Below are 27,032 nucleotides of genomic sequence, written 5' to 3'. Positions count from 1 at the left end.
CAGAAACTTTACTACAATTGGGTTCTGCTTGTGGGGCTATATGTCTCCTATACTCTATGCTCCTACCCAACAACAACTAAAGTAAATGGAAGAGTAAGGAGACTACCTCATCCAAATACTGTATCTGCTAGTTATTATATTTTAATAGCACACTCTGATGGGTTAAAATATGTATTCACTTCATTCAAGTAATCCCCCGATTGCAGCTTTAACTAATTTAAATACCGGTATATTTTTTTGCATCACTAGAGGGACGGTGAATCATTTTAATAAACAATAGTGCTGCTCTTGAACATTGCCTCATCCAATGGTTGCTGGTTGTTGGTCCTCCACGATCCCACAATGCATCGCTGTCCGGTGCTTTTTGCTTGTGTCCTGTCCACGTCAAAGTTGTCAACCAGCCTACCCTAGTCGATAATGGCTGCAGTTGAGGTGGCACTCAGGCGTTGTTTTGTTTAGAGCCGGCTTTAAACCATCATCAAATAATGCGGATAAACATTACTGATGAGGCGAATAGCAACATAACCTTCGCCACCCGCGGTTTTTGCAGTTTGGTCGAGCTAGAATGGCGTTTAGTTCGCTTGTCTTGACATTGCCGTACACCGCGTACGAGTTTTGCCTCACAGACCCCGAATGACAGCGTATGTCAGCTCTAAAGGCGAGTTGGTTGGCCCAAAAAACAAAGTGTGTATTGAACCTAGAGGTATTTCTGTGTTCGAGAATCGATCTGTATGACCTGGCTAACGTTGCGAACTCGACAGCCACTGTTAGGCTAGCTAGCTTAGTTTTTAGCCTTTCTTTGTTTTTGTTTTGTTTTTGCCTTTCACCGAGATGTCATCGTGGCTTGGTGGGCTTGGCTCTGGCCTCGGCCAATCCCTTGGCCAGGTGGGGGGAAGCCTGTCATCCTTCACCGGACAGATATCCACGTTTACCAAAGATATGCTGCTGGAAGGTGTTGAAGAAGTAGGAGGTAAGACATGGTCACACCAAGAGCCAACAACCTACTGTCTTGATTTGTGTATGTGTGCTTCCATGTCCCATATTGCATTATTGTTTCCATGTGAAAAACATGCAATAAAACCAGTTACAGACAGCTTGTGATAACTAATAATATGGTTTAAACCAGGAAGTTCAGCAACATGAGTCTATAATTTGTGATGGCACCAGGACATTTGTATGTGCTTGATTATTATTCAACCATATGCTGTAGGATAACACCACTTCCTGCAGTCAAAAGCATTCATTCATCCAAAAAGTCAGCTGTTGAGAGCAAACAGCTTGTGAGAGATGGCCCAAAGGAATGTCACAAAAAGAACTTTGATCACATATCTCCACCTCACAGGCACTGCACAAAATGGTTAATAGCCTAGGGCCGCTGTCAAACACATTATCTGTACAGTTCATGGAAGAGTGTGCTTGCATGCAGATATTAAAATAGACAATATTGTATCGCAGACAACTCCAGAATGTTTGTGTCCTCCTCAGCCAAGCAAGATTTCTGTCATGTGAACCTGGTTAATTTAGCAGAACTGTGTGTTTGAGTGAGAATGTGTGTGAGCAGTGAATCTCAAACTTTTCAGGACCAGGGCCCACTTGAAAACGTTTTAAGTGCTCGATGTTTGGGTGCAACTCAAAAGGTAGACAAGAAATCTAAAATGTTTGCTCCTCTGATTAGAATTTCATCATTCAAAATATGCTTCTCATTGACTGACATTGTTACGGTGAACCAGCCCTCAAAGTCACTCTTAGCCTGTAAAGTAAACAAACAATTATAGAACAATATATTCAGACAATATAGAACATCACCTTCTTTTCTTTACACCTGGGAAAAACGGAATCCATTGTCTTTGGATCAAATGGTAATCTCAGCAAGGCAGAGTGAGTGAGTTAAAGTGAGTGACAATATTATCACCTACCAAATCTTTCCGGTGATAAAATGACCACCAACGTAATCAAAAAAGTCAACCAAAGAACAAGATTCCTGTACAGGATCTCCTCACTGGTCAACAAAAACACCTTGAAGACCCTAACGGGAGCCCTTTTTCTTTGGCCCTGGTTTCTTCGACTATGCATGCACCTCCTGGTACCACAGCACCTCAAAGGCCCTTAAAACAAGGCTCCAGACTTCCCAAAACAAACTGGTCAGGCTGCTACTTCGCCACACTCCCCGAACCCACCTCACCCCTGCCCACTTTGACAGGCTGGAATGGCTTAGGGTTGACGACAGAGTACAGCATCTTGCAATGGGTCTGGTCCACAAGATCCGCTACAGCACCAAGATACCCATGTACCTGTCTAAATACTTCCTTAATGTCAACAAAGTCCACACCCACAACACCAGAGGGAGTTCAACAAACCACGTACAACCCAGATTCGGCTCAAACAAGGGATTAAATTAAATTCGCTCCTATGCCACTAAAATGTGGAACGCCCTACCAACAGCCATTAAGACATGTGAATCCCTTGACTCCTTCAAAACCGCTCTCAAAGAGCTCATATGGCCTGCAATTCGAAACTGGCCCTGTAAATTAAGTCTGAGCTCCCCCCCAGTGCCCCCACGCCTTTCTCCCCATACTGTACAAGTGTTTGCCTTTTTTACTTTCTTTATATGATGATTTCCTGTGTATAATTTGTACGTTTCTAAATGTTCTGATGAATTGAAAATAGTGGACCCTGTTGTAAACAAGTGTAATGCTTAATCATGGATCGTCCACAAAGTAACAGTTTTTGTATTGACAACAAAAAAAGAAATGTCAACTTCCTGTTGATTTTGCTATTTTTATTAGAAAAGCCAGACTGGATCTACTACACACAGATCAATAAATCACACCCGTGTGAAGTGAGGGGCGCTCTTATCATCGTACATCATGACGTAAAATACACTGTATTTGCTCAGACACGAAAAATTCTCCATTCAGGCTTCGTATGTCTGTGTGTACCCCATAGCGATGATTTGATTGGCTGAGCACAGAATGTGATGTGTGATGATGTATTATGATAAGAGCACCCCTCACTTCACACAAGTGTGATTTTTGAGGCGCACTAGCCCTTCCTAATTCCTATATACAGCTTTTGTCCCACAATCATTAAATGCCATTGACAATGAAGGGAAAATGTACACCATCTTTTCCCCATCTTGTCTTATATTTGCCATCGACAATGAAAGGAGAAAGTAGGTCAAATGTGCACCAAATATGACACAAATTTGTGGCAACGGCCTTGGGCATTCTAATTGGCCAGTATGAGATGATACCTGATGATGTACACAAACCGTACTGGAGTTTGTGCTGTTCTATAGTGTTTTATTAGTTGGGAGCGGCACTTGTCTTATATCCTCACAGCGCCCACCAGTGTGCCACAGGTTGAGAATCACTGCCATAGAAGATTCCATGGATGGAAAATGTCATTCTCTCTCCTAGAGTGGAATATCATTGACCCTAAAATATTAGTGAAAATTAAAGTGTCTCTACTCTCTACAACTCTTATCTGTCTTTCTTTCTGTGGCATCACATAATGGAATACATTTCAAAGTTACACATCTTTCCATATTTGAGCCTCTCAACTGTTAGCTATTATTGCAGTAATTTCCAAGAGGATTCACATTTCACAATGGGGCATATTAAAATCTTTTTAGCTACTTTCTGTATTTAGTGATACTGACTTTACAACCCATGCTGTTTTCAAATCAAACCACAGATGCTACCACTGAGCTGCAGGTGTCCAATTCCAAACTGGTAGAAGTGGAGTCTGCTTTCACTGCTCAAAAGTTGGAGGTCAGAATGATTCTTAAGTCTATATTTCAAAGTCTATTTGAAATATAGTCTCTACACTTCTTTTTTTTTTAATTAATATTATAAATCTATAATTTATCATGTCTTAATGTTAATGACTCACCTGTGTTCTCTGCTCCAGCATGAGAGATTTAAGAAGCTGTATGCAGAACTGGAAGAAAAGTTGGAGGCCTCAGAGATCCAGATCAAACAACAGTCTATGGAGTACAGAACCCTATTGCAGCAGAAAGATGTACGGGCTTTAACATTTACATGTCAGACATTATGCTAATGTTTGTTTACATTCCAAGGAGTGGTCAGATATGGGCGTAAAATGTTCCCATTCCTGAATTTAACGCAACAATGGAAAATGGTTTTGATTCTTTGGATAGGCAACATTACACACCATTGAAGAATGCACGGGTAACGTGATATGTTGTTCAACACAGGGTGTGCTGTGATATGTTGCTCAAAACAGGTTGTGATGCGATTATTCTGTTATGACGAACACAAGAGAAAATGCACCTCACTGAACATTAAAACAAAACCAGTTTGTTACTATATGGCAGTGGTTTTCAACCTTTTACATAACATGTCCATTATTTATTTGGCATTTGATGAGATTTAGTCCTCTCAGACAAGATATTTGTTAATTACAGTTGCTGAGATTGAGCAGGCGTGCATGCACGAGAGAGGAGTTATATTTGTGTGAGGAGATGATCAAAGTCACAGACAGAGGGAAAATGTTATATTAGACCTATTATGCTATATTATTATTGTCACTGACACTGCACTTGCGCAGCAGCACGCACATGCTGGGTGGAGTGACATAGAGAGAGAGGTGCTGCGTGTTAAAAAAACCAAATTGTACTCATCTTTGTGTTCTGTTTCACGTTATTGCTGTGTGACGCACACAGGGAAAAGCAACAAGGGGTTTAGAAGCGAAAATGTCCGTTGTGGGGAAAAGGAACTCCACACATGCACTTCTCACAGTGATTAGCCTACTAATGATTGACAGGTGCTGCTGCTTTGGGAAGCGTGCCTGATGTCTGTCTGTTGGAGAGAGTGAGACAGACTACATGGTGCTTGTCCAGCGCAGTAGAGAAATTATACGTTCTCATCAGACATTCATATTTTGCTAAAGTGTAGGCTATATAAGCTCTGTATCTGGTTAATTGCGGGAGGATGTGGGATTCGTGGGGGCCCGCTGGTTTTATCTTGCCCGCAGGCATTTAAATACCGCCCACGCCGCAACATTTACGTTGGGTCCCGCGGGCTCCTGTTCCCGTTGCAGTCCTCTACCCCCAAAGAACCACTGGTGGAACCCGGGCCACTGGTTGAGAACCACTGCTATACAGCACTGCAGCCTAATCCACAACTCAACTATATACTGTATGTCAAGATGACATGAAATATGTGTTTTAACCCTTTAAGAGCACATACTCTCTTATGTGCCCTTTTATATGTGCCAAAGTCTAGCCTTGATAACTATTTTCAGCCAATAATATTCATGGGCACATGTCAATCAATGTCTCTGCTTGATCTAAGGTTCACCATTGTCTCCACAGGTGGAGCTCAGTCACCTCAAAGCCCGTCAGAGTGGCCTGCAAGAAGAAGTGCAGAAGCTGCAGCAGTCGGCACAAAGCGCTTCCGTCGGCCCTGCTGTTCTTCCTGTCTCCACTTCCTCCACAACCGCTACCTCATCCTCCTCCTTCCTTCCAAGACCCCCGGGGTCCCATCATGGCTTCCATGGGGACGAAATGGACTTCAGCGATGTCCTCTGGTCTCAGCAAGAGATCAACCGGTTGTCGACAGAGGTCATGCGACTGGAGTCTGAGGTGGCACACTGGAGGCGTGTTTCTCAGGTCAGCTGGTCGTCTGTTTGTGCACAGCCTAAGCCTAATCTATACTTTGATGTGAGCTTATTAGATCAGATATTATTGGTCGTACGACTGAGCGCATATTGGACATTAGATGTCAGCTTGGTGGGACTTGATACATAAATCAATTTTGGTTGATATGAGCCAGGAAGTTCATGCAGTTATAGGAACGTGTTGAAAGTGGATTTGATTAGTGGATTTTGTCAGTTATTTGGCTCAGGTCTCCTTTTAAATTGCAGGCATCAAATTCACCAGGAACTGGAAATGGTGACCAGGGCGAGATTATAAAACTTCAAAGGATTATCAAGGTGAGTGACTGGTGAGGTGACTGCATTTCGGTTTTCCACTGCCACACAAATTCTAAAGCAGATAGTTCCATTCTGATCGTCTGAGTGTCGTCGTAAAACACACAGCTGGACTGCATGTTTAAAACAAGGCAGATACTGTGATGTGTACTGTTTGGTACCTTCCATGCTTTTGCATAGCAACTTTCTTGCTTGTGTGGGAAGTTATGGGCAATACTGTTTTGTACAAATGTCTGTGTGTTGTCATATTTAGTAACCATTTTAGAAAAGCAGTAAGAATGTGAGGCCACAGTTAACCGTAATTCTAGAATCCATGGCAAACCACAGCCTCTTGTGGTTTATTGCATGTTTTCAACCCATGGAATGAATTTGTGACACCACACATAGATGACATAACTATTGTTATACCTGACTTTTCTGTCACATCCCCTTTGGAACAGGAGCTTCGAGAAGAGATGAGCCGCGAGGTGGACGAGCACCAGCATGAGCTGACGGCTTTGCAGGATGCCCAGCGGCAGAAGATGGCTGACATCTCCCGGAGACACAGAGAGGAGCTGGCCGAGTACGAGGAGAGAATAGAAGAGCTGGAGGAACAGCATGATGGTGAGACTATTGGAAGTGGACACATTAAATGTTTTTCACCCCAACAAAACAAAGCGTTAAAACTGCTAAGCATAATATGTCCCAGAGGAGCAGCTATAGAAAGGTTAGACTGTATAATGGGGGGGAGTGGAGATATTATGATTCTACTATAGTGGATGTGCATTTCTAATTCAACCTCAAACTCTTTCCATGTGTCTGTGACAGATTTTAGTGCAACATGAAAGGACTTTTGTTTTCCCACCTGAATTATTTTCTGCCCAGGTGGTGGTCAGGTCACGGGTCCACCAGATACCTCCAAACTGCTGGAGCTCCAGAGCACCATCCAGTGTCTACAGGAGGAGGCAGAGGCGCAAGAGAAACATTTGCAGGAGCTCACCACCAGCCTGGAGGAGGCCAGGAGGAAGCAGGCTTGTCTGCAGCTGGAGAAAGACGAGACCCAGGGCGAGAACGGTGAGCTGCTGCAGAACTATACACGGCTGCAAGCCTCTGTCTCGGAGCTCCAGACAAGGGTACAAGAGCAAGAGGGCAAAGCTTTGCACAAAGTCCAGCTGGACAGCGAGATCCAGGGGCTGAGGAAAGCTCTCGCAGGTAAATTATCTTATGTCTTTGTGATTCTACCGAATGTTATATATTAGGTATAGCAAATCTGGTACAGGTAAGTACAGGTGAATAATATGCAATTACAATAATGTATGTAATTGCGTGTCTTCCCATTATTATATCTGATGATTTTACTGCACTTATATTATATTATATAAGTGCGAGGATATATAGTTTCTCTGAATCTGAAATTGGGGTCATGAAAAAGTCTTTCTTGTATACTATCAGACATGCAAAAGTGTAGCTTTTCGGCGAAAATCGCCGTTTTTATCCCAAATATAGGACCTGTGTGATTCATGCAAATCCGTTAAAAAAATGTTTGGGGGGGGTGAGGGGGTCTGTGGAGCCCGAGCTCGCTGCCCGGAGAATTATCTGACAGACTACTCTCGTGAGTCACTAATGATTCTGAGCGATATTTCTGCTTGCATCTGGGCGGCATGATGTGCGCAGCCGCTGGTCGCTCCGCGGAAAAAAAAACCTGTTTGTGTGGACTCGGCATGAATTTTGACACACTGTCTGTGACTCGCCAGTCGATCCATTAGTTTAGCTGCTACAGTTAGCATTAGCAACGTTAGCACTTTGCGTTATACTGTCTGTGGTGTGGACGCGCCGGCGTCAGTTTCTCTCGCTGTGTGTGTGTGTGTGTGTGTCTGTCTGTATGCTCGTGTGTGTGCATGCATGCGTATGAGTAAATAAATAAAGCACGCGTGTGTGTGTGTGTGTGTGTGTGTGTGTGTGTGTGTGTGTGTGTGTGTGTGTGCGTGCGTGCGTGCGTGCCAGCCAGGGCTTATACTAAATGGATATATTAAAAACGAAAACATGCAGCTCAACTGTTGAATAAGGAGAGGATGTTACTCTACATGTCTTAAATTGACTAAGGCTAAAATAATGAAGTAAACTGACCCTGTTGACTAAACCATCCCAAAACATTTTATTTGTATTATAATTCATTATTTTGCCAGTGAATATAATTTTCTATTTTACATGATGTGAAGAGTGTAACTGTAAGGGATTTTGAGATGGGAGTGTGAGTGCTGGACCAGTTTCTTTCTTTAAATCACACCTGTGTGAAGTGACCCTTATCATCATACATCATCCATTCATTGTCATTTTTGTGACAATGAATGTGTAGGATTGTGTAGGACAAAAATAGCCGATATATGACAATTCATTCATTGTCAATGGCATTTAGGACACAAATCTACTGAATATAGGAGGGGCTAGTGCTCCTCGAGGGGCTAGTGCTCCTGTTGGAGTAAATTAATTGTTCTATGACTATCAGGACATGAATGTTAACATCTTGCTCAATACTGACTAGATTTGTACTGATTTAGTAAATAATCATCTGTCATTTTTGAGTGGTGCAGCCACTCAACCACACTATAGACAGCTACAGTATGTGTCCCTGTGTCTGTCCCTGGCTGGGTCCCTGTGTCCCTGGCGGTGTCCCTGTGTCCCTGTGTCACTGGGTCTGTTCCTGGCTGTGTGCCTGTGTCACTAGGTCTGTCCCTGGCTGTCCCTGTGTCACTAGGTCTGTCCCTGGCTGTCCCTGTGTCACTGGGTCTGTCCCTGGCTGTCCCTGGCTGTGTCCCTGGCTGTGTCCCTGTGTCACTGGGTCTGTCCCTGGCTGTGTCCCTGGCTGTGTCCCTGTGTCACTGGGTCTGTCCCTGGCTGTCCCTGTGTCACTGGGTCTGTCCCTCGCTGTCCCTGTGTCACTGGGTCTGTCCCTGGCTGTGTCCCTGTGTCACTGGGTCTGTCCCTGGCTGTCCCTGGCTGTGTCCCTGGCTGTGTCCCTGTGTCACTGGGTCTGTCCCTGGCTGTCCCTGTGTCACTGGGTCTGTCCCTGGCTGTGTCCCTGTGTCACTGGGTCTGTCCCTGGCTGTCCCTGGCTGTGTCCCTGGCTGTGTCCCTGTGTCACTGGGTCTGTCCCTGGCTGTCCCTGTGTCACTGGGTCTGTCCCTGGCTGTCCCTGTGTCACTGGGTCTGTCCCTGGATGTGTCCCTGGCTGTGTCACTGGGTCTGTCCCTGGCTGTCCCTGTGTCACTGGGTCTGTCCCTGGCTGTCCCTGTGTCACTGGGTCTGTCCCTGGATGTGTCCCTGGCTGTGTCCCTGTGTCACTGGGTCTGTCCCTGGCTGTCCCTGTGTCACTGGGTCTGTCCCTGGCTGCCCCTGTGTCACTGGGTCTGTCCCTGGCTGTGTCCCTGGGTCCCTGGCTGTGTCCGAGCACGAAACATAGCGTTATAGCATTTGTTCACCACCAAGTGTCACTGTTGCACAGCCTAACACACAGACACACAGGCCGGGAGGAGGGCTAGTACAGTACAGTGTAGTATATACTGTCCCCCATGACACCCCCCCCCCCCCCCCCCCCCAAAGTGGGTTTAGTACCGATAAACGCTTAAAAGATTTGCGCCGCGGTTTTGCCCGCGGCACAGCGTTGGCCCCGCACACTGTCACCTTTTTCACCTTGGGCCTGTTTGCATGCCTGACTATACAGTACCTTTGAAAGTTGTTATTGCAACCATAGGTCGCAGATTACTATGAAAACCTGCAAAACCTGTCTGTCAGTCAGTCCGTCCGTCACGCGTCCATATGTGGCTGTCAGTCTGTCACGTATATATGGCCGGACCCGGCAGCCAGCGAAAACTAGAGTTCTCAACAGGCCTGAAAATTAAGGCCCGGCCCTACCTGGGCCCTAACTGGGCTGGCCAGAGGCCCCGCCTGGCCTTAATAATTAGCACACATTTTTCGCCCTACCCAGCCTGAAATCGTCAAAGAAAAAAAAAAAGGTCCATATGGGCATTCCCAGAGACCTGTAGTTTCAGCGCGACCTCAGCCTTTAGGGCGAGGTCACTTCTTGCCCTCGGGGCCTTTTACTGGTATATATACTGTATAGAATATGTCATTATACATATTCATCTTGAGTTCAAACTTTTAATTAAATATTTCATCAACTTAAAATGTTCCAGGTGCAGAGCAGGAAGTATTGCGGCTGAAGACTCTTGCTGAGGCAAGTGTTGATAAGAGCACAAACAAATGTAAAGTCATGTTCATGGTGCTAGATCTCTAAAGTGTTTTCCTAACTTCCTAAGTAATTTTTATTTTTTTCTTAGACTGAACCAAAAGAGGAAGTAGAGCATGCAGATATATTGGAGCTGAACACCATCATTGGAACAATGAAACAGGAAAATGATTTGCTGGAACAGGAAAAGGTCAGTGTTTTTTCTGTATTGGAACCTACAAAACCTTAAATTATATGATACGCTTCTGTTCTCACCATGCAAGTAAGCATGTTAAAATGTCAATGTTCTACCAAAGTCCAATGGCCACTTGAGTTGATTTGTGCGATCTGTATATTAGATGGAACTAATCCTTTAGTTAGTCTATGAATGGCCCTGGTTTATGGTCCCTCCCTACGGAGTGATCAAATTATTTATATGTTGTCAAACAAAATGCCCCATAAAATCCTTCCACTCTCCTTTCTAAGATCTGTCATATATCTGTTTGTTGTTTTTCTTCTTTGCCAGTTAAATCTGCAGCAGAGACTCCGAGCGGCTGAGGAGAATATATCTAGTGGGGGAGGTGTTGGAAGCAGTGACCTGGAGGAACTGGAGGACCTGAAGGTGGAGCTGGAGAAGAGAGAGAGAGCCCTGAAGGACACACAAGACGAACGAGACACTTTGATGGCCGAACTGGAGGAACTGGATAGGCAAAACCAGGAAGCCACACAGGTTTGACTGACTAAAAGAATTTGGACCATGAGAAATTGTGCCTACTCAGAAGCATACAGTATACATGTTTTTATACCGGTACTTAAATAATATTATATACTGTATTTAAAATAAAAGGGAGTACCGGTAACTGAGCTTGTTATCTCCTCATCTCTGTCTGTCTCAATAACGGCAGAATGTATGTATTGGTCAAAAATAAACACAGAATAATTCAGAAATGAATTAACTGTTTGACTGCAGACCAATTTTAATATTTGTACTCACAACCAAGTAAAATACATAGAGAAATTGAATGGCATCTTCTTCTATGTCTTGTTTTCCTTTTGTTTAGCATATGATCTCAGTGAAAGATCAGCTTTCCTGGCAGCTGAAGGAGGCAGAGGCTGAGGTGACCAGATTGTCCACGGAGCTCAACGCGGCCAAAAACCAGGCAGGTGCCTTGGAGCAAGAGCTGGAGACACAGATGGAGAAACTGAGTCAGAGTGCTTTCACCCTCAATGACCTGCACATGAGCAAGCAGCAGCTGGAGAGCACAATGAAGGAGCTCAAAGGCAAACATGGCCGTGCCCAAGAACAGAGCAAGGAGGCCCGCAGAGAAGCCTCTGAGCTAAGGAGAACCCTACAGGAGAGAGAGGAACATCTGTCTGCTACCAGGGCAGAACTGAGTCAGGTTGGAGAGAGAGGAGGTGAGATGGAGGGGGTGAGAGAAGTGTTGGCAGAGAAGGAGGCAGAGCTGTCAGAGCTGAGGAGAGAGCTGGCCGAGATGAGGAGCACTCATGAGAGGGTGATGTCAGAGGACTTCGAGATGAAGATGGAAAACCAGAGGTTGAAGGTGGAGGAGGAGCGGACTGTGGTTCAAATTGAAGAGCTCTGCAAGCAGTTGAGGGAAGGCCAGGCGCCTCTGAACAGGACGATACGGGAGAAGGACACCCGTATTGAAGCCTTGAAGCTAGAGAAAGGCCAGCTAGAGGGAGAGTTGGGTCAGGCTGAGAAGGCACTAACAGAGCTGACTAAACAGTACCAGCAGACCATCGATGAGCTCACACGGGCCCGCTCCATGGATGCCTCTGCCTTGCAGACGGAGCATGAACTCCACAGAGACACAAATGAAATGCTCTCCATCACAGTCGCCGGACAAAAGCAGCTGACAGACCTGCTACAGGAGAAAGACACGTTTATGGACACGCTTAAGCAGAATGCGGCAGAGCTGCAGAGGGAAATGGAGGACAGCATTTGCATTGCGAACAAGGAAGTTGAAGCCCTTCGACAGGTGCTAGATGACAAAGACAAACAGCTGGGTGGCATGAAGGAGGAAAACAGTCACCTGAAGGAGGAGATCGATCGCCTCAGAGACCAGCAAAGCAGGCCTCAGCCCCTGGCTGAGCCCAGGACCCTGGATATCATTACTGAACTGGAGACTGAGATCACCCAGCTTAAGACTTCCAGGGACACCCTGGACGAGGAAGTCCAAACTCTGAGGAGAACCACAGAGGATCTGCAGGCTACTCTCCTCCACGCCCAGCAGTCTCTCCAAGCACAGCAGAGTGAGCTGGAGCAAGCCCACTCTCGCCATGAGCAGACAGCGCTCAACTATAACAGGCTTATCCACACCAAGGACGAAGAGATTGCCCGGCTCCAGCAGGCAGTGGACAGCTTCACTGAGCAACGGGGACACCCCAATGACCCCCTCGTACAGGGTGTGGTCATCCTCCAGGAGGACAAGACCCAGTCTCTAAACAGTGAGAATGGCAACGAGAAGCATGACTTGTCTAAGGTGGAGCTAGAACGTCTGGTGAGGGGCATTAAGGAGAAGGACAATGAAATCAACCAACTCAGTGAGAAAAATGTCTCCCTAACCAAGCAGCTTGACCAGCTGTCAGGGTCTCGCGAAGAGGTGGGCAAGCTCTCTCAGATGGTCCTCCAGAAAGACCTGGAGATCCAGGCACTGCACGCCAGAGTCTCCATGGGTGGAGGACTTAGTCAAGATTTCTTGTTACTCCAACAACAGATGCACGCCTATGCCGTGGAGAGGGAGCAGGTGCTGGCCGTGCTGAACGAGAAGACCAGGGAGAACAGCCAGCTTCGCTCAGATTACCATCGCTTGATGGACATCATGGCAGGAAAGGAGACAGCCTTGATGAAGCTCCAGCAGGAGAACCAGCGCCTCTCCTCCATGAGCGACCCATCAGGAAGCCAGGAGATGTTCCGGGAGACCATCCAGAACCTGTCACGTATCATCAGGGAGAAAGACATCGAGATTGACGCCCTGACCCAAAAGTGCCAGACCCTGGTGGCTGTCCTGCAGTTGTCAGGAGGGGGACCGGACTCGGTGTCCGGAGGTGGAGGTGTGAGTAGCAACCAGTTTGAGGAGCTTCTCCACGAGAGAGACACGCTAAAGCAGCAGGTAAAGAAGATGGATGAGTGGAAGCAGCAAGTGATAACCACAGTGAAGAACATGCAGCACGAGTCAGCCCAGCTGCAGGAGGAACTGATCAAACTGCAAGGTCAGGTCTCTGCCGACAGTGACTGCAGCTCCAAGCTGTCGGTAGACTACACCCGGCTCATCCAGAGCTACGAGCAGAAGGAGAGGAAGCTTGGCAGCCTGAGCCAGGAGCTTGCCCATGTTCAGCAGACCATCAGTCGGCTCAGTACCACCAAGGACGTTCTGCTGGATAAACTGGACAGTGTTGCACAGGGTCCAGATGTTTCTCTGTCTCCACAGACTGCTGGGACTTTCCTTGCAATGGAGGCTCCTCCAAGCCACCAGGAGGCAGCGTCGTCAAACAAGGGCCTGCACAAACAGATTCAGTTGCTGCAAGCTCTTCTGGCTGAGAGGGAGGCCATGATCAGGACTCTACAAGAGAACAACCATCGCCTGTCCAACTCTTCGTTAGCCTCGGATAGCGAGCAGCGAGGCCAGATGGAGGAGGCTCGGCGGGTCAGGGGTAGGCTAGAGGCCCTGCAGACGGCCGTCAGAGAGAAGGACCTCCTTATCAAAACCAAGGGAGACCAGTTGAACCAGGTCAGCGAGGCGCTGCGCAACCGCGAAAACGACAACGAGGTGCTGAAGCAGGCAGTGACAAACCTAAAGGAACGCGCTCTGATTTTGGAGATGGATGTGAAGAAGATGAAGGAAGAGAATGAGATGGTGACTGCACGCTCCCGGGAAAAGGAGTCAGAGTTCCGGGCGCTGCAAGAAACCAACATGCAGGTATCTCTCCTGCTGAGGGAGAAGGAGTTTGAGCTGAGTGCCGTGAGCGAAAAGGCCGGCACCTTGGAGAAGATGCTCAAGGACAAAGAGCAGGTCAGTTGTGAACACTTCATTACTTGTTAATTGTTATTGAATTTGAATACAGAATAGAAACTTTAGCGTTGGGCCCTCATTGGGGCTAAATAAAAAGCTAGAATTAATGCTATGTAGAATAAGTACATAATCAAACAAAAGAGCCTACATATTCCAGTTTGCAAAATGTGAAATATGTTTTATTTTTTTGGGGGAGAAATTGCATCAAGGATGTCATTTCTGCTCATGTGATGTTTAAAGACTTTGAGCACTCCCACAACGAACCAATAATGTGCAGTCCGCTTCCCCGTTTCTGGAGACCAGCACAAGAACTTACTTATTCATTTAAATAATTTCGTACTAATCATCAGATTACCACAGTCTTTAATTGGTTAATTTTATTTTTAATATTTCCTCTCTGAATGACAAATACAGGTTGTTGATCTCTTATATGAATATCTCACACAGGGTAAGTCTGGGGAGCTGAACCAGCTGCTGAATGAGATGAGGTCGATGCAGGAGAAAGCTGTGATGTTCCAACAGGAGAGAGACCAGGTGATGCTGGCTCTCAAACAGAAGCAAATGGCGACGACAGCCGTACAAAATGAGGTAGGTTGGCAGTGTTGGCACAGCAACAGGTCTTTGCTTATACAGTACTAGCTCCTACATGAGTGGGTTTTGGATGAGTAATGGGTAAAATGCATCCTTCTTTCAACAACGTGCTCTTATAGCAAGGCACATCACTCAAATGCTTTCACTAAGGGTTACAGTTGAAGGCTGTGGTTGCCCTGGGTGGCTCCTTGGACTGATGTGCATGCGTGTGTGTATGTTAAATCGATAATCTAAGACATGATTAGAGACGAGAAGAGAATACAAAACTATGAAAATGAAGTGATTTGGTCAATCAGAACAAGCTTCTTTTTTTTTTTCTTAAACAAGTTCAGAGAAGAAAGTTGTAAACTAGTATCTAATGGAAAACTGACCATGACTAGTACGATAAAGGGGGGGATGGAGATGAGTAGCCTGTCTAGTGTTGTATTTGTGGACTTGGGGATGGATTTAGGGGTATGTTTAAGCTTGTAAATAAAAATGCAAAAAGTGTTAATCTGGAAAACAGTAAATAAATTGAACATTTTGAAAAGTGATCGCGTCGTTTTGATAAAGTAGCAGTTCTAACAAATCTCTTCTGGAGTAGGTAAATGGTGTGGAGGTAAGAGACATAAGTGCTGGCCCAGACCATATTGAATACTTTGGGGACCACTGGTGGTCCCCAAACCACTGGTTGAAAAACCACTGATTTACCGTATACACTTTGTATTACTGCTACCTTTCACATCTGTGTTGTTTTCCTTCTCTCTCAGCTGCAGCATGTGAAGGAAAAAGAACAGCGTCTGAACCTGGAACTGGAAAGGTTGCGCAACCACTTGCTGGAGATCGAGGACTCGTACACCCGGGAGGCCTTATCTACGGAGGAAAGGGAGGCCGAGCTACGGAAGAGAGTAGCCTTTCTGGATGACAGACTGGCCACTTCCTCCAATGCAGTGGAGAACGCCAGGTTGGTGGAAGACAAATTATTGCAGTGGTTCTCAAACTTTAATTTGAAGTACCCCCAGTTTGGTATGCATTATTAGATTATTAGGCCACAGACGCCCATACATCTAAGAGTGCACAAATGGACAGATACAGATTTGTTTGGGTAGAGGGGTCACCTGGGAAACAAAATGTTGCAGGTTTTGTCACTATTTGCCCATTTGCCTGGTGGCCGGGGTTCATTTCTCACACTTTCATGCTCCACCCCCTCCAGCCAACAGGCTAGCATGCAGGTGGAGTCTCTACAGGAGCAGCTGAGTGGAGTGGTGAAGCAGAGGGACGAAGCACGGCTCCAGCTCCACACCTCCCAGGAGCAGGTCAACCAGTATGCAGTGTCACTCTCCAACCTGCAGATGGTGCTAGAGCAATTCCAGCAAGGCAAGTTTGTTGCTGGAACTAACAATTGTCATACTTTAAGCAGTCTACCTATGGAGTGTATCAGTCTTGTGACAATTGTGTAATGCTGAAGTTAAAGTGGATAGTAAGAGTGTACTTATGTATAGTTTTGCATCATAAACCTGACTTGAATTTTCAATTATTTTCATTTGAATGCTTAAAATATGCATGATAGTTAATTAAAGTCCATGTTTACTTCTGTAAACATGGACTAATTAAGTTAAGTTTGTTCCTGTAGAAGAGAAAGCCATGTACTCGTCAGAGCTGCACAAGCACAGGAAGGAGAAGGACGAGTGGAGACGGAAAGCTTTGACACTGGAGGACAAATCTGCTGCGCTTCAGGTAGAAGACCAAGCACTTATACTCTGATCATATCTCAGCTGAAGTAGCCTCTTTTTACTGTGTGTCATTGGTCATAATTTGGTGGTAATAACCAATGTCTGCCATGGCAATAGAGCGTTGCAGTCCCGCCCCCTTTCATGATGACGAGTAGCCCCGGAAGAGCATGTTCATTATACACTTTAAATGTCGTTGTTTCTTTTTTGTGAACGTGCCCAATCTACAAACTGACTGTAGAAGGAAAGCTTTGAGCTTTGAGCATCTGGTAGAATGGCTGTTTTCGATACTCACACTCACTGGTGTCGTCCTGTGTTTCTGTCAGATTAACTTGGATGAGGCCAACACTGCTCTGGATTCAGCCTCTCGCCTCACAGACCAGCTGGATTTCAAAGAGGAGCAGCTTGAAGAACTGAAAAAGCAAGGTCAGTCTTAGAGCTGTTTTCAAGAGCCAAACTCTGCATGTGACTTCTGAAGTGCAAGTGAATTAAGAATTGAGTTTTGAATAGACTTCTATAATTTTGTCTAAAATGATATTAATCATGATTTTTTTTTTATCAGGATTCTTAATCAAGATTATTAGTCTCTGAGTAAAATAATATCCGGGCTTCAGAGTGCACCCACTTTGGACGCACATGCGCTTAAAGATCGGTCCAGTACAATAACAAATGTTCAGTGGTCGCTCCAGTTCACCTTACTGTACATTTAGCATGTTTGTCTGTGTGTGTAGAATATGTGTTAATGCACCTAAATTATATGCTGTTGCATCTACTGTATATGAAACTAAAAAGTTAGTTTGGAGCCTTAATCTCATATTAACATATTGACTATTTTCAACTACATCTGCTCTATTTTTCTGAATGAGAGTTTGTATTGCCAAATTCTATCAGTTGTGGAAGCTGAAATCACAATATGGGGGGTTGCACACAATTGTGGCAACTAAAACTGAGCTCAAAGTCTTTACAGCAAATGGAAGGTGGTTTCACTAAGCCGTAATGAAATAAATAATGTTGACGACTGATTTATGACTCAGTTCAAAGACCACGGCACTTCTATGTTCTGCTTTTGTTTAAGATGTCATGGATGACATGCATTTTTCTGAAATCCCTGCCTTGCAGGCATTCTCTGATGGCATGTACATTTTATACCTTGTTGTGATTGCCAAATAGTCTTTGAACAATGGGAGGGGTCTATATACTATACTCATAAGCCCCTTTTCCACCACAAGAACTTTGGTTCTAGAACTGGTTCCGTTCTAGATTCTTAAGTTGAAACCTTGGTGTTTCACAGAGCTGGCGACCATGTTTTGGTTGCAGTTCCGAACAAACTTTTAGGGTTCTGAACCAATTCATTTTCTGTGGAAACTGGTTCAATATTAGGCAGGAAAAAAGAAGTGACCCGGTGTAAGAGGGGCCATACCATGCCATGCCCAGCCTTTAAAACGCATTGGCTTCTCAACAGTTTAGTTAGTACTAGCAGGGACATTTGTTATTCTGTGTTCTTCTTATCATAGGCCAAAATAACACAAATGGATTCAATCAAATTACATCAACTGTTAAATTTTCATGGGGTAGATTTTCCCACATATTCTTTTGTTCTGTCAGTCTACTGATTTCCCACTATCAGCTTTAGATATGGCCATGACATCATAAGAAATTCTCAGACATACTTTTTTTCCCTCCGTCTTCTCTTGTCCTAAATGAAAAACAATATAATGCATGATCGCATAAGATTACAAAATACATTTAAAAACGCAGTAAATGTAAAGTTAAACACATTGGCCCATTAATAATAATATATCAGTTCAGCCAATATATCAGCCATTATTATTTGACTTTTTCTTTTTTTAACAACATTGGGATTCAGTATCAGCAATTATGTAGCCGATGTGTGTCACGATTCTTTTAAGACTTTCAACCTGGTTTCCCTCGTATTTATTTTAGATCATGTCATAGAGGCAAAACATTAAAGAAGAAGGCTTAAGTGCCTCAATAAAATTGAGTTCAGTTTGAGTATATTTCATATCAAAACATCAGTGGGATAGGGCTCTCCAAAATCGAGATTGGCATAAGACCCCAAAATCTGGCATTGGTTTTATACTCTTACCAGACTGAACATTAACAAACGCATCTTACCAGACTGAACAAACACCTTGACACACATCATAGATTGGCAATGCAGAAAGCAATGGGGAAGACTGTCGGCATGTTCTGATCTGCAGTCTCACTGATGACAAAGTCTAACTTTGGAATGTCTGCTCAGCAAATATGTCAATGTTACTGTTTAGAAATGAGTCCTAAATCATACTCGCATCTGTGAGTGTGCTTGTATGGACACGTGGACACATTAATGTACCGTACACATGTATGCAACTATGCGTTCAAATGTGATGATTCTTTTGTTTTTTGTGTATCTGTGGAATATTTTCTGGCCACTAAACTTGACTTTTGTATTGGTTGATATTGTTTGTTTGAAATTCTTATGCCTTATTTATTCTTAATTAAACATGCATCTTGTTGCACATCGAAAAAGGCTGATCTGCAAACTTACAAAACATTTTGAGTTGTAGATCGGCTATTTTCTGTGTACTACAGTACCGTACGTCTAAGTATACATGAATCATCAGCCTTTAGTGATCTGTAAATCGTATTTTATGGATGCACATGTTGCAGTTGTAAGTCATTTTATATATAACCTGTGTGCGTTCTTGCAGACGTTGTGAGACAAGAGATGTTGGAAGAGGCTCAAAATAAATTGATGAACCTGCTAAACAGCACAGAGGGCAAAGTAGACAAGTAAGTGCAGCAGCAAGTGCAGCATCCTAAGTGGAATAAAACCCATGTTCTTGTAGACTTTTTGAGGGGTGCAACCACTCCTATAGACAGCTATGTGTGTGGCTGTGTCCCTGGGTCTGTCCCTGTATCCGAGCATGAAAATAGCATTATAGCGTTTGTTCACCAAGTGTCACTGTTGCACAGCCTAACACACAGACACACACATGCCAGGGAGGAGGGCTTGTACAGTACAGTACAGTACAGTACAGTACAGTACGTATGTACAGCACAAGTACAGTACAGCACCACTCACTTCAGACTGATTATTTTTTTTATACCGGTACTTGGGTTGATTGCTGGTATCACACTCATTGTGAAGTGGTGTGAGCTTGTCACATGACATGTCTGACTTCACATTGTTTTGTGTCTTCATAAAACAATTATAATGGTCACAATGTTTAATAGCATTTTTAGAATCTTTCAAAATGTTAGTTTTTTTTATAGGGAAAATAACCGGTCTAGATAGAAGCTCACAAGCTGTCATGAAGAGGTTTGACTGCCTATATATTTTTATTTGATGTACAATTAAGTATATAAAATAAGGCAACATAAATGCATACAAATAGAATAAGTGTCGAAAAACCCATTGGTTTGTGATCAGATTGATGCTTAATGATAAGTTAAACCTGGCTGTTAGCCTGGTCCAGACCTATCTAGGTTTCGTGAAATGGGCCCCAGATCTATTCTGTAATGATTTTGTCATTGCATACAAATTTTAAGTGATGTCAAAATGTCTATAGCAAGCTTGTGAGTTGTATCAACAAGCAGATGATCATTTCAGAATAAACTGAAGCAAACTCTCCGTTACAGAGAGGCAGAAGTAAGCAACTGTCAAAGTCGTCTGTTACTTATTATTCTGTCACCAAGGCTGGTGGGGTGTTCACATGCAATAAAGAGCGCACAACAGTACCAAAGGGACTAAACCAAACAAATCTGTGTTTTAGCGTAGAATAATAGGCCTTAATGTTGGTTAGAATGTTTCAACTTCGCCGAATGTGCGTCAGGACAGGTCTAGAGCAAGCGTACTGACCTAAATCTACTGTATACCCGTGCTTCAGTGGAAGCGATGGGTATGTGTATTACAGTTAAAGAAATAGAGAGAGACCATTATGTTGTCAATGTATAATTTCAGCACAACTCTCTTGTTGCTTCCTTTCAACAGAGTTCTTATGCGCAACCTGTTCATGGGCTACTTCCACACACCTAAAACCAAGCGTGCCGAGGTGCTGAGGCTCATGGGAAGTGTGCTGGGCTTGACGAGAGAAGATGTTGACCAGGTGAATATTCAATTCATTTCTGTTCAGACCCATTACCTCCAGTGCTCTCTCAATCATGAAGTCTTAGTTGATAGTTGACAAAATAATTGTTATTAATGATTTAATTGTTTTTGGCATTGTATATTGGAACATATAAATACAAATATTGTTTTGTCTACAAAGCCTATTTAGCAAATATGCAAAGAAAAAACAGTTGAGCAATTTACAGTACAAAATAGTCAACAAAGTGACTATTTAGCCGAAAAGGATTGGGCTGAAGCTTATTACAAAAATATAATAAAATACATTTCACAGTAGCATAAAACCCACATTCTGTCTGTACAAAGTAAAAAATGCACTGGTTATTCTGGGTAAGATTTGAGCCCCCACTTTAATGCTGCAGGTTCAGGCAACCTCAGTCGAAATGATGATGATGCAATCATTGCAATGCGAGTGTGTCTGCGGACACACTCGTGTCTGCGGACTAGCTGACATCAACCCTGATCTCCTTCCACTCGCTAATATCCAGCATTGGGGTCTGTAGCTCTGCAGTGTTGCAAGCTCTGCTGCCACGCCGCAGTGTCTATGCAGGTGGTGTGCCCCCTTCCCTCCCCTCCTCGCTGGGCCTTGGTTTGGCTCCCTCGGTGTAATTTCACTTGCCATCAGTTCCGGGTGCTTGACACAGTGCCCACTTCTCTCCCTGACCTTGTCTGTGACCCGTGGGAGGCCAGTCTACACTACACTTCAGGTTCACTTGAAATGAATCATACGGTGCTGTCAGTGATATGTTTTGGTTCAAATAAATATATTTTTAAAAGGTTAAAGCTATATTCTATATTCTGATCGTAATCACGGCTATAGAGTACTTGTTCAGAAACAGGGGTCTCCAAATCTCTAGAGCTGAAGAGATGGTGAGACCCCTATAGCAAGCCACCGAACAAAGCAAATTACTTACATCACCTTTAATTTCTCATTCATCACATGCACTTTAAAACATTTTCAAATAAAACCAATTGAGACTCCTCTGATTGTCCCAGTGCCTGGTCAGTTACATTGTACAGTACCTTGTTCATTTATGTCAGGTCACTCTGACCGCATGCAATCTCTTTGCTGCCTGTTACTGTTCTATACACATTCGATCAGCTCTATCACTATCCCACTTGGGATCTTCTCCTGAATATGAACATGCGGTGGCCCTAAGTCAAATATCAGCCAAATACTATATTCCAATCCCTTTTTTTTTAAACTCCAGCAGCGACTGAGAATCCACTCGTAGCTAAGCTCGGCATTTCCTCACCCAGAGTTTTCTGGCAGGAGCCGCGTGGGACCACATCCAACTATTCCCTGCATATTACCCAACTGCCTTAAAGGAAAACAGCTTGAGAGTAAGGGGCAAATGCCATTACAACTCCTCAGAAGACCCAGTTTTATTGCGCTTGAGGTTGTTCCGCTCTTTTGTTGTTCTTATTTTTTTTTTCTTCACTTCTCCCTCATCCTGTTAATGCTATTGAAATGTTCCATTCAACTCATGTTAACAGGCAGCCAAGTGTCCCAGAAAACCAAGCTGTCTTTTTCAGAAAAACCCTCGTGGAGTAACAGGATCCTGTTCTTCTTTTTCAAAGATCACACTTTGTTCGGATCATATTTTAAATTATTTCAAATGTAATTCGTAGTATTCTTAAAAGTAATTATAAATGATTAAAAATATATATTTATTTACCGGTAGGTACTCTTTTCAGTGATCACATTTTACTTTTGAAATGGCTGAGGGTCGAATTCCCAAACATTTTTTCTGCCGACTAAATAAAGTTTTCTGGAACAGTGGTTTTGGACTCCTCGTATTGTTCATACGATGTATCTGATTATTGACGACTTAACACTCCTTGAGGATATTTGGCTTTACCTTTAAAAAAATATTTGGAACCTTGATCACTGACATCATTACTTTGGCAGGATTCAGCCGACCTCCTAAAAAAGACCCCATGCATAGTATGTGGGGCTGAACAGATTTGTCCCATGAGATCACAGAGCTGACAATAGCAATATGCAAATGCCTAATACAGAATTTGAGATTCTTCATTATCTCCGCCAGGCCGGACAGTAAAAGGTCGTAGCCGGAATTATCTCTGGGGTCATTAATCAAATCAATTGGTCAAATCAATTAGTTATTAATCAATTAAATTAGTTGCCAACTAATTTTGTAATCGAATCGGCTACTAATCACTGGAGTTTTTTCCCACTTAACCATAGTTTGTCCAGAGTTAAATGTAACTAAGCTAAAGAGGAGTGAACCATCTCTCTTCCCTTACAATCTGCTGATAGTTGCACATGCACAGTATAGCGACTGCAAAACAAAATATGACGCAATAATGGTGGCGTCCTGTGCAAATCACATGGTATCCAAAACATCTAAAGTCTGAGGCCATTTTACCCTCGCATCTTAAAAAAAAGGATTATCTGCAGTATTTGTAAGATGGAGTTTTTATTGTACATTAAGATTAAAGCCACCACTACCTGCGTGCAGAATTATAGGATCAAGAACAAAACATTTGACTGACAAATGTGTAGCTATTCTTTAATCAAATTTATGCAGTCAGAAAGAGTAAAGGTACTTCGGTGGCTATAATGTATTTATATTTTATTTGAATAGCAGCCTAATCAGCAGCTGAGCAATTTTTTTTAATATCAATTGATTACGGTTCATAACTGTGTCCTGCACACGCTCATAACACTCCGGAAGCAGTTGTTAATTCTTGTATAACCTAAAAGCAAATTTATAAGGTGATGGCTAAATTAGTGCCATAATCCGATTAATTGTTTAAATAATCGGCCGATTAATCGATTATGAAAATAATCGTTAGTTGCAACCCCCATGTGATCAAGATGTATTTGTCAGATTATTCAGATCCTATTTCAATTGAAAATGCCAAGTGTGTGGGCTGCGAGGCCCTGTGTAGGAAACCCGGCCTTGAGGTGCCTTTGAGTATGGCACTAAACAGCCTATTGCGTCACCAGCACTGCTCACTGCAGCATAAGACTGTGATAGAACTAGGCAACTTCCAGATGTGAGTTTGTGAATCAATATAAGCTTCACTTGCCGTCCAACTACTTCCCCAGGCTGCTGTTGTAAATAAGAATCTGTTCTTGGTCAACTTAGTTTTGGTCCACTGGGTTAAACAAGGTTTCACCTAAAATTTTAATACATGGTTAGGATGACATTAGATTGTGTAATGTTTATCCGTCCACCCTTTCTTGACCCCTGTCACTCACTTCCCCCTGCAGATGTTGGAGGAGGACGGGAGACAGGGGGTCACTGGCTGGGTATCCAGCTGGCTGGGAGGCAGGGGAGCACATAGTGTCCCTAACACCCCCCAGAGGCCCACTCAGAGCCAAGGCTTTAACTCGGTGAGAAGACGAGACCACCAAACCTTTAGGTTGAAGTTAACTAGCACACTCGAGAACACACATTCTAGAGAACACATTCTAGAACACAAACATTCTCAAGCACATGCACACTATAACAGAAACACACTGTAGAATATGCACTTCATAGATTCTAGAATATGTATGGTTGTAGGTTTTCAACGTGGGCCCCAGGGGTCATTGAGGGGGTAAAACCGTTAGGAGAAGGCGCACTCTACTGATGGGGAGTCTTGGAGTGTAGTCTAGTCTCTGTAGCTGGGTGCAAATATAGTCTCTTATGAGCTTATTTTTTTTATTTTTATTAACACACAGTAGCAGTCTACCTAGAGAAACGGACGTGTTTCGGCACGTAGGCCTTCCTCAGCACTTCCTGCAACTGTTGTCATTGAGGGGGTTCCAGGGGGTCTCCAGCTAAATGACTGATAGTTAATGTTCACCATTATAAAAACTAAACACAATAATTTAACATAGGGTACAAGAATGGCTGTTTTTTATCACAGTTTTGCTGTTACCTTATACGTCCTACATACGCTGGAACAAATGACAGACCACATCAGACCAAATCATGTCTAATAACAATAAAACATTTATTAGATCGGGATCCCATTGTTAAAATATTGTGTCTACACACAAACGCACTAAACTCACTCAATCCCACACATCGGTACTGTACTCTGACCCGTCTTTGCTTTCCCTGTAAACTGCAGTCCTTCTCAGAGATGTTTGTCAAGTTCCTGGAGGTGGAGTCCTCCCCATCTTTGCCTCCTCTAACGCTCCTCCATGACATCAAACCCCTGAGCGCTCCGCCTCCTGGGAGGACCAGCATCGGCTCTGTTACAGGTACAGCAACCAGCACTCTGGGAGCAACCACAGCCTGCATATTTCCTTCTCTCATGTGCTAAATCAGACACGTCAAACAGGAGCCTGTCTCACAATGTTGCAGGCCTGTCAGGATTAATGTACATCGGCATTATTTATATTGCGTTTGCTTTGCTTTTCATGCTTGTTTTAGAGACCTTCACATAAGTAGATTGTTGGATTGTGTTGTACTTGCCTACTTAGAAAGGTATTAGAGAATAAGTTAGTAAGTAAATAAGTAATCCATCCCATCCAATCCAATTTGGTGAATTGTTGTTGAGGAGGTGCATGCATGCATAAGTCACTAGTGTACAGCGAATAAAAAATAATCAAATTAATGAATGTTACATCAGGTGTTGCAGCAGCCAGCAAACGGGCCGGCGAGTCCAACCCATTCCTAGCCCCCCGTTCCGCTGCGGTCCCCTTGCTGAACTCGGCTGGTGCTGGGGCCGGAGGCATCGGAGGTCACCTCTTAATGAAACCCATATCAGATGCCCTGCCCTCCTTCACACCTGTGCCTGTCTCTGCCGAGGCTAGCGGGCTCAAAGACCTGCTCAAGCAGTGATTTGATCTGAGTGTTCTGTGTGTCAGTTGACGGTATCGTCAGCGGATGTTGGATACTACATATGTAGTATATGCACCATGTGATGGTGCTGTTCTTACTTAAACTGTTATTGCTATTGGCCTGTTCCAAAGTAGTGGTAATGAAGGAGGTGTGACTATTTCTCAAGTTGACTAGAGTCCCCCAGGGCTCTATTCTAGCCTAGGGCTCTTACTGTTTTAGCTCTACACAATATATCTTCACCAACAATAGCCGATGTTGTGAGCTTGTAGATCTGCCATCATTTGTCGGGATACTACGGTTCAAGTGGATAACAGTACAGGTTAAGGCAGTAGCACCACCTAACTGTTTTCAGTAATAAGCAAGAGAGAACATTAACCAACACTGCTACTACAGTACTTGCTGCTTTTCGGGTTATGGCTGTGATGACCTGATTAAACACACAGCAAAACCCTCAGTGTTAATTCAACTCTGAGAGTGTAACAATGGACCCTTGTGAGTCCATCTGTCTCTTATTTGGGAGGGGACTAAAATCAACCTGAAATATTCTGAGGAATTTCATTTTGATCTATTGCTGTTCTATGCAACGTTTTGTTTTGCCCTTTACACCATCTATGGATGTGTTTTAGCCACATCAATGTTCAATTACCATAGGCATCGAATGAAGACGGATGGTCTGTGTATAACATTACTGATGCATTCAATAAGCAGTTCACTTCCTTTTAAAATGGTTTTGTATTCAGAGTGCAATGTATGTACATTTTTTTTTTAAAGAAAGGCCTTTTGATTATGGGTCAGGCCAATATGTTTTAAGTTCTGAACGCAAGTGACCTTGTAAACTATTTGTGTGCTTTGCAATACACATATAGGTGTGCAATACAAAACATTGCCTGTGTTTGCAAGTGAAAACATGCATGCCCTAGTTCTGCATTTGAGAGCTTTATTTCCCTTCGCTTTTGAGTTTCTTCTTTATTTTTTTTCTCCAAGTATAATCTGTCTGATGCAAGGCTCGCTTGATGGTCTCTTGGCACTAGTAGCGATGCTTAGAGATTTATGCGGTTCCCTACATCTGTTAAATCCATACAGACGTTTCTGCAAAATGTTGTATTTCCTTAGATGGCCAGACTGTGATATAGTGTTGTAATTCCAGCAGTAATTGTGGGCTATGGTTGGTCAGAGGATCCGTCTAGGAGACTGCTCTTATGCATAAATACAGTACTGTTATATAGTTATATAAATATATATATATGTAAATTGAGTGGCGTTTTTCATATTTATGGGGCACTTAGGAAGTTCTGGTTCTGTCCAAGTGCCTATACATTTTTTGCAATTTAGATAATTGTATGATTTGGATTGTAAATGGTTAATATAAATATATATTTGCAAATGTAATAACTGCACATTGAAAATTATTTACATGAGAAAGCAAGCCAACGATGTAATAATAGCTGCTCAGCATTTTTGTATGGACATCCACAATCAGCAACCATAGCAGGAACAAATGTTACAAATGGTTTTTCCTGGTGAATTGACAAAATGTAACTGTAAAATAAAATTTTGTAGGTGTTTAATCAGAAAATCTGGAGAGTATTTAGATTGTTACCA

At 43.5% G+C, this 27,032-nt stretch overlaps 1 protein-coding gene across 3 annotated transcripts; it reads left to right on the top strand.

Moving 5' to 3' along the window:
- Positions 1-413: 413 nt before the first annotated feature.
- Positions 414-26,969, top strand: trip11 (thyroid hormone receptor interactor 11). Of its 3 annotated transcripts, none has more exons than XM_080783517.1 (21): positions 414-970; positions 3,697-3,773; positions 3,913-4,023; positions 5,339-5,635; positions 5,890-5,958; positions 6,396-6,558; positions 6,820-7,008; positions 10,128-10,168; positions 10,272-10,370; positions 10,686-10,889; positions 11,221-14,193; positions 14,641-14,781; positions 15,534-15,727; positions 15,977-16,140; positions 16,397-16,500; positions 16,820-16,919; positions 19,208-19,289; positions 20,491-20,605; positions 23,867-23,989; positions 24,715-24,847; positions 25,219-26,969. In XM_080783517.1, exons 1-21 carry the CDS (start codon positions 832-834, stop codon positions 25,428-25,430), a joined length of 5,730 nt encoding a protein of 1,909 aa, XP_080639643.1. In that variant the 5' UTR covers positions 414-831; the 3' UTR covers positions 25,431-26,969. The 3 variants fall into 3 exon arrangements, with proteins under 3 accessions (XP_080639643.1, XP_080639642.1, XP_080639644.1); XM_080783516.1 differs by having other exon boundaries at positions 6,820-7,146; XM_080783518.1 differs by lacking the exon at positions 3,697-3,773 and having other exon boundaries at positions 860-970; positions 6,820-7,146.
- Positions 26,970-27,032: the final 63 nt, after the last annotated feature.

Source organism: Protomyctophum bolini, assembly GCF_963924005.1.
Source record: "Protomyctophum bolini genome assembly, chromosome: 15".
NCBI lineage: Eukaryota > Metazoa > Chordata > Actinopteri > Myctophiformes > Myctophidae > Protomyctophum > Protomyctophum bolini.
This window is presented reverse-complemented; position numbering and strand designations above follow the sequence as displayed.